The 7,958-nt window shown below is 59.1% G+C and overlaps 1 protein-coding gene across 3 annotated transcripts; it reads left to right on the top strand.

Annotated features, from left to right (window-relative positions):
- Positions 1–525: 525 nt before the first annotated feature.
- METTL1 (methyltransferase 1, tRNA methylguanosine) lies at positions 526–6,163 on the top strand. 3 transcript variants are annotated; one of them, XM_005297236.4, is made up of 6 exons: positions 526–717; positions 2,090–2,256; positions 2,852–3,036; positions 3,640–3,753; positions 4,914–5,015; positions 5,661–6,163. In XM_005297236.4, exons 1-6 carry the CDS (start codon positions 638–640, stop codon positions 5,823–5,825), a joined length of 813 nt encoding a protein of 270 aa, XP_005297293.1. In that variant the 5' UTR covers positions 526–637; the 3' UTR covers positions 5,826–6,163. The 3 variants fall into 3 exon arrangements, with proteins under 3 accessions (XP_005297293.1, XP_023956696.2, XP_065431684.1); XM_024100928.3 differs by having other exon boundaries at positions 5,521–6,163; XM_065575612.1 differs by having other exon boundaries at positions 561–717; positions 2,065–2,256.
- Positions 6,164–7,958: the final 1,795 nt, after the last annotated feature.

The raw sequence follows: 7,958 nt of genomic DNA, 5'->3' as shown, positions 1-7,958 counted from the left end.
GAAGGTCAGTTGGTGGAGATGGGGGTCAGTAGGATGGAGGTTGGGGGTCAGTGGGCAGGGCTGGGGAGGGGCTACGGCGACAGCGGGCGGGGCTGGGACTCAGAGGGGCGGGGCTGGGGTCAGTAGGATGGAGGTTGGGGGTCAGTGGGCGGGGCTGGGGTCAGTAGGCTGGGGGTTGGGGGTCAGTGGACGGGGCTGGGTGAGGGGCGGGGCTGGGGATCAGTAGGATGGAGGTTTGGAGTCAGTGGGCGGCGCTGGGTTTCAGAGGGGCGGGGCTAGGGGTAGGATGGGGTTGGGGTCAGTGGGCGGGGCTGGGTCTCAGAGGGGCGGGGCTAGGGGTAGGATGGGGTTGGGGTCAGTGGGCGGGGCTGGGTATCAGAGGGGCGGGGTTGAGGTCAGTGGGCGGGGTTGGGTCTCAGAGGGGCGGGGCTGGGGTCAGTGGGCGGGGCTGGGTCTCAGAGGGGCGGGGTTGAGGTCAGTGGGCGGGGCCGAGGCGGGGCCGGGCCCTTTAAAGCAGGCGCGCGCGCGCTGGTGATGGCGCGTTTCCTGTGACGTTTAGTTCCCGCGACTCCAGCTGTGGCCGCGCCGCGCGGGCTCCACGTGGGTGGCGGGCCCGGCGCGGGGTCCCGGGGGCGCCATGGCGGGGGCCCCGCCCCAGAAGCGCTTCTACCGGCAGCGGGCTCACTCCAACCCCCTGGCGGACCACACGCTGCGCTAGTGAGTGGGGGAGGGGTCCTGAGCCCCCCCCAGGGAGCCCCCCAAGTCCCCTGACTCCCATCACCTGGAGCCCCCTGCCCCACTGAACCCCATGTGCCCCGGGGAGCCCCCTTCATCCTGCCCCCTTCCCATTTTGGGGTCCCTCGATCCCGAATTCACTTTGCCCTGGGGGAAGCCCCGATCTCACCCTTCCTCGTCCTGAGGGGGGAGGCGTCCTGAGCTACCTGTCTTCTGAAAGAGCCCTTCTGGTTCCCCCCCCCCCCTTGTGGGAGAGCCCCTGAGCTGGGAGAGAACCCCCTCACCTTGAGCCCTGTATGTATCCAGCAGGCCTCTTCCCCCCGCCCCCGGGGAACTAATCAGAGTGCAAATGGCGTAACCCAGCTGGGTTTGTCTTGACTAGGATGTGCAAGAACGCGTTAGCTGACGTTTTATACATCTGGGTAGACAGGGAATGCTCCCTTCAGGTTCTCGCTGGTGGAACTGAAGCTATGCCTAGGGTGGCATGTGTTTAAAAGGTTACACTGAGGCTAGGTCTACCCTACCCAAGCTTGTGCCAGCCGTGTGTGTGTGTGTGTGTGTGTGTGAGAGGAGCTGTGATTTTTGACCGAAAGCGTGAATGCCATTACACAGACAAAATCCTGCTTTTATCGGTCTTGCTTGTCTCGCTCAGGGAGACTGAAATAAACTCTATCCCCAAAAGCGCAGTTTTGCCCCTCTAAGCAGTATTTGCTTCTAGTGCAAAGCCTTCCAAGTATCAGGGGGTAGCCGTGTTAGTCTGTATCTACAAAAACAACAAGGAGTCTGGTGGCACCTTAAAGACTAACAGATTTATTTGGGCATAAGCTTTCGTGAGTAAAAACCTCACTTCTTCGGATGCATAGAGTGAAAGCCTTCCAAGTGTTGACCTGACATGCTTTTATTGACTCTCTTGTTCCAACAATCGCATTTAAAGCCTGCTTGGGAAGAATCCTAAGAGGTTGCTAGTGTTAGTATATTTACATCCATTTTTCAGAGTGTTTAAGAAAACACTGTGAATTTGTTATTTCCTGAAGCACCTCTGTGATGTGCTGTCAGGTCGCAGAGGAAGAGACAGCCCCTGCCCAAAGCGCTCACAATCCAGAGAGGAACTGGGACACTTCGGTGGAGAAACACCCTCTAACGCCAAGTTAGATTAGGCTCCACCTGACTCATTCCCTGGGGGCAGGATTGGGCCCTGAAATCTTTGGGTGTTTGTCCAGCTTGAAATGGTCCAAGCAAGGACATTTTTAGCCCATTGGGAAGTTATTGCACAGCTTAAATCCCCTCACCGATCAAATAGCTGCTTTCCCGTCCTCTCTTTTAATCCAGCGCTGTCCCTGCCCCTCTCTATTAGTCCCACAAAACCTGAGGAAATGAACTGGGCTGAACACTACCCTGAGTTCTTCGCCCCGTTGACCAAAGATGACCGTCACGATGACCCGAAGGACTCCGAGGAGAGAGCGAAGCCCGTTGCGCAAGTCGAATTCGCTGATATTGGCTGCGGTTATGGGGGCTTGTTGGGTAAGTTCCCAGTGATGCTTTTCTGTCGGTCTGGACGCAGCAGGTTCTAGATGGGCAGGTGTGGTCGAGGCTGCTGTGGCAGGACGGTTCTGAGGGGGGCGTGGGTTTGCTCAGGGAAGCCCAGATTCGGGTCCATTCCTGACTTCATGCTGTGACTCTAGAGAGCATCTTGGGCATGTCGCTCTCTGTCTGTTGACAGCCATGTGTCCCAAAGTACCTGGTGTGGAACTATGCATGCTTAGCTGAGGCCTAGCGCTGATTTACCAGTGGAACGAGCTCCTTGATCTGCTCTGAGCAGAGCCCAGACCCGATGTGGGAAATCTGTCGGTGGTGTGGATCAGGGAGAGCTGGTGACATGGGCTGTCTCACCCTGGTGTCCCTATAGATTCTGTTACCAGGCTGCTACCACTGCCTCTCTCCGGGCAAGTGGGAATGACCTGTCTGATACCCTAGCTCCCGTCTTTGGGAGGCAGGTGAGTTGTCCCCAGGTAGCCGCTCTGGGGTTTATTGTTCTGAACAGTTGCCTCTGTCTGGGATTCCCTGGTCCTGGCTCTGCCCTGAGAGCAGATGGTAATTCCTCTTTCATCTTTTACAGTCGAGTTGTCTCCCCTCTTCCCCAACACCTTAATGCTGGGCCTGGAGATCCGAGTGAAGGTCTCGGATTACGTCCGTGACCGGATCCAGTCTCTGAGAGCATCCCATCCAGGGCAGTACCAGAACATCGCCTGTATCCGCAGCAATGCCATGAAGCACCTGCCCAATTTCTTTCACAAGGGGCAGGTGAGGTGCCAGGGGCTGTGCGGCTCCGCCACTGATGTCCCAGGCAGTCATATATAGAACCTCCTGCTTTCAATCCTTGCCATCCTTGGGGAGCACGCAGCCCTCACTCCCCACCCCTCAAATCCTGGGATCTGCTCTGAGATGATAGATAAGCTTCCATAAGACACCCATCACGGTGGTGTCTGGGCAGCCCTTTGTCTACTCCCAATTGAAGGAAAGTTGCTCTTGAACTAAAGGCTCTTTGGCTTCCCACTTGAAAAGAGGAAACCCCAACCCTGAAGGTGCTTTAAACAAGCTGTAATTCAGTGGGGGGGGGACCCCTATCCCAAATCGGTCCCGGAGATACTGACGCTGGCTGGGGGCTGCTCCTAGAACTACAGTGATACCCCCGCCTGCCTGGGGGGGGAGCAGGTTCCTCTGATAACTGCAGTACTGATTGAGTTAACAGTCCCAGGAGGATGGGCCCGGTCAGCCAGAGAATGCATCCGTGGCCACGGTGATCTCAATGGGGCAAGGAGGTATTGGCGCTGCTGGCTACGGTGACTAGAAGGGCTCACTGTCTCCCCCTCTCCACCCTGCCGGGGTTGCCCCCTATGTTTGCAGCTGGCCAAGATGTTCTTCCTCTTCCCGGACCCGCACTTCAAGAAGACTAAGCACAAGTGGCGGATCATCAGCTCGACGCTGCTGGCTGAATACGCCTACGTCCTGCGGGTCGGGGTGAGTTGGGATCGGTCGCTCGTGGGGGTGCTGAGGCTTGCGTGGGCTCTCTGGTTCCGGGAAGCCTCTCTGGCTAGGGAAAGAGCCCCTCCCCCCATGAGGGGGTTTAACCCCTCTCTCCCCACAAAGAAAGGGTTCACATTGTTCCTAAATTAACGAGCTGGGGGGACGGGATGGGTCCAGTTTATTGCAAGGGTCAGAGATGAGGCACAAGTTTCCTGAACGCAGACCTCTGGGCTGTTCCACTGATGATTTCCTAGGGCTCCGTGGGGCCCTGGATGGGACCTAGCCACGGAAGACAGACAGGAAGATTCTGTCCTCAACCAACAGCGTTTGCAGGTTTCTATCAAACCCAGCTGTGCCCCAAGGGCATGGTGAGTAAGCCCCACTTACTGCATGGGTCCCAGCACGGCGGGATTGGCCTTTGTCCTGCTTCCTGCAGAGCTGTGCTGGGAGGGCTTCCTGTTGGCAGAGCGAGCCCGTTGCCTGCCCTCGGCAGCTCCCACCTGCCCGCTCATGACTTAGCCGCCTCGGGCAACCTGTCTGCTCCTTCCTGTGCCGTCACCTGGGGATCGTAACCAGCAGATCAAATTGAGGCGATGAATAGGCGTTGGCCCCACCCAGCCCGGCTGTGTGAGTCACAGGCAAATTCGCGAACGTCTCCCCATGGTGCCGACCCCAGGGGCAGGCTATGGCTGCCACGCCTCCATGATTGTCCTGGAGTCTCTAGGAAGGAAAGATGGATCTTTAATTGAAGATGATGTCGTACGATGAAACACCCAGGAATACGTCCCACCAAAATTGGCAACCCTGGGGGGACATGGGGGAGAGGTGGCGGGCACCCGGCCAACGGATGAGGTGCGGAAGCAGCCTCGTGAATTATTCAAGAGAGCAAAATGGCCTTGGCTAATTGCAGTTGGCACCTCAGATAGTTAGGGAGGAAGTCCCGTGACCACAAGCTGCTCTGAGCAACGATTACCCCCTCCCCATCAGGGCCCTGAGGTTTGGTGGTTCTATGGCATGAGCCATTTGGGTTCTCGGGTTTTACTGCCGCATGGCTGGGATGGGGCGACGGACCCCCGACCCTGCGTAGGTGTCCAATGGCCCCTCCACATCCCCTCTTAGCTGGGTCCTCAGGCTGCTCCATCTCTCTCGCGCAGGGCCTGGTGTATACCATCACCGACGTGGAAGAGGTGCACGAGTGGATGGTCGGGCACTTCAGCGGGCACCCGCTCTTCGTCCAGGTGCCCTTGGAGGACTTGGTAAGAGCGAGGGTTGCGGGCGCCGGGAGGGGAAGGAGCTCGAAAGGGGAATGTTTGCCCTACCCGCGGGGCCTGCATCCATCCTGGGCTGACTCAGTCTGCGAAAGGTTCTTCCCTTGACCTGGGGTTTCCAAGAAGCCTGTAGAAGTTGGAAAGTGAAACCTGGTCCCACACCAAAACCTCTTCTCTCTTTTCACGTTCACACGCTGGCTGCTTATTGCAGGGTTGGGAGGGGGGGAGGATGTGTGCTGTTGCTAGGGAGACCCCCCTGCGTCTGTCCTGTTGCTAGGGAGCCCCCGGCGATGGGCTTGACTAGAAGATGCTGGATTTCAGGACCCAGCCCAGTGTCCCTTGCTGCTGTTCAGCTGGGCTATATGGCCCATGCTTAGGCCACAGGGGTCCCTCCTGGCGGTGGATTGACCGGCTGCCCCCAACACAGCCAGGCAGGGCCAGTCACCGTTGGCTCACATGGTTTGATGCCTGCTCGGGTCTAATCTCCCTGCAGGGACAGGGGCCGGGTGTGATGGGAGCAGCTGGACCACGTGCCCGCTACGCTGGAGACAAGCCAGGCTGATAGAGTCCCCTGGGCAAGGGGAGGCATCGGCCGGTCGGCAGCTCACGTGGTAACCGGCCTTTCTCCAACAGGGCAGCGATCCCATCGTGGGACGCCTGGGGACCTCCACCGAGGAGGGAAAGAAGGTCCAACGGAACGGCGGCAAGACCTTCCCTGCCGTCTTCCGGCGCATCGAAAACGAAGCCCTGCAGGGGGCACCAGGAACAGAGCAGTGCCAGGGGGCTCCGGACACGTGACTGTGGACCCGAGAGATGGATCGTCATGGACCGCGTCCTGCAGCCGTGCAGCGTTCCAGGGAGGCCTCTGCCCCTCGCCTGGTGCTGTCAGGGCAGACGGGTTGGTCGCCTGGCCTGCAGCACGACGCCAGCGGCAGCCCTCGATGTCGTGAATACCGGGAGGCTGGCGCCTCTCCTAATGAGAAACACATAAGGAGTGTCCCAAACATCCCCTTGAGCTCTGCGTGCTGCTGCCCACGGGCTCTCGGAGCCGATGCTTTTACTTCTGAGACTGTGCCAGGCAGGGGCCAGCTGCAGCTTCACTCGCCTTCGATTTCTGAATAAAACGTGAGCTCACAGCCCTGGCTGGACTCTCTGTGGGTCGCTGCGGGGCGGCTGGCTGGTGATCCAGGGATCTAGTGGTAAAGAGGGGTTTGTTGCCCAGGCTTGGAAGCGGCACTAGGTGTCAACCCTGCAGGCTCACTCTGTTCCTGTCCTGCAGCCTGGATGCTCCTTGAGCCCCCTGATTCCAGCCAGGGCTCTGTCTGCAGGGCTCCGCCTGTTCTCCAGGCACCTCCTCTCCAGCCCAGGCCAGCGGGTGAGGGGAACCTTCCCTCCCCCCCCCCCCCCCCCTCCGCCCCGAGTGCTAATGGTGCTTTGCTGCCTTTAGTCTCCTGCCAGGTGAGACCGTTGTGCAGCCATACCAGTGTCCCCTGAGCCCTGCCAGGGAGCTGCGGGAGGGACAGTCTGTGATACTCCCTGCTATAAGAAATGTGGGGGGGGGACACAAGCTTAATCCATCAGGGCATCCTACCGCAGCCAACTGCTATGGAGATGGAGAAGCCGACTTGGACCTCCTCTTGCTTAGACTAGGTTCTTTGGGGCAAGGACTGTCTTTGTTATGCGTGTACAGCCCCTAGCACGGGGGCCTCCTGCTCTCAGTCTAGGCCTTTCTATTGCCACCAGCCGAACCTGTGACAGGGCCTTACTTCATTGGCCCCTGCCTCAGTTTCCACGCTCCTGGGGTTTTCTAACTGTCGCACCTGCTTGTGCAGGCCAAATGTACATCCTGCCAACATAGGGTTAAAACAACTCAGTTCCACAAAGGGTCCAGCAAGCAGGTCTTCCCTGGTTTGGGGTGGGGGTGTCCCCAGAGAGCCACCCCCTTACGTTAGCCCACGCTGGCGGCGTAAGAGGTGCCACTCCCCAGGCTACCATAGAGTGATCCTGGCTAGTTGACCCAGCTGCAGGGCCGGGGCCATCGCCTGGGTGAGCCCACCTACTTTTAAAGGGCCATTAAACCCCGTGACAATCCAGCTCGTGTATTGCGGATCTTCCCCGTGCATGCCCCAGGTGTGGTACACGCTTCTTTCTCCTCCTCTGCCCCTGGAACCAGTATATTGTCCAGTCAGTCTGTGCTTCGCCTGCCTGCTGGCTGATACCGCCTCTCCTTTTGGCTGCCCCAGCGCATCACGCCAGCACTGGTTGCTAGCCACCAAGTCCCGCCATGTTTGCAGCTTTGGTATCTCCAGCCATGGGCCCTGTTTCTGGGGGGTGGGGAGGTCTGGGTTGTGATCCCTAGGGGGCTGAATTCCATTGTTGTTGCCTGCGCAATGAGCGTAGCTTCCGATGTTGCAAGTTGGGTAATTCCCAAGGAGCTGGCCGGGAAGGTGGACCAGGCAGGGTCGCTTGGGGGTGGAGCCTGGAACTTCCCCGCCAGGAGCCTTCCAACAATCAGCCTGATCAATACAGAAACTGAGCGAGCGTTGCCTCATGCAGGGAAAGACAAATTCCTTGTCTCACATGCGCTCCTGGGCGTGGGATCTAGGCTCTGCCTCATCCCTCCGACCCTGCTCTGGCCGGGGGAGTCGGTTCAGCGGGGGGAGGCCCCGCTTCCGTGGGGAATGAGTGAGCGAGGAAGTAGCCCTGGCATGTCCCCCTTGGTCGCCGTGTTGCGCTTCCCCCAACGGAGGGGCTGGGGTGAGCAGGGCTGGGCTGGCCGTTGGGTGTTTCTTCCCCTGCCCCCCAGCTGGCTAAGTATGGGGCCCCCAGCTTCCTGGGGTGATTCAACGATGGGCCTGGGGGAAGCTGCTGTTCTCTGGGGTGGGGATTGGGGGGATCACGAAAGGTGCAGGCTGGAGCCCCTGTGGCTCT

Source organism: Chrysemys picta, chromosome 22 (genome assembly GCF_011386835.1).
Source record: "Chrysemys picta bellii isolate R12L10 chromosome 22, ASM1138683v2, whole genome shotgun sequence".
Classification (NCBI taxonomy): domain Eukaryota; kingdom Metazoa; phylum Chordata; order Testudines; family Emydidae; genus Chrysemys; species Chrysemys picta.
This window is presented reverse-complemented; position numbering and strand designations above follow the sequence as displayed.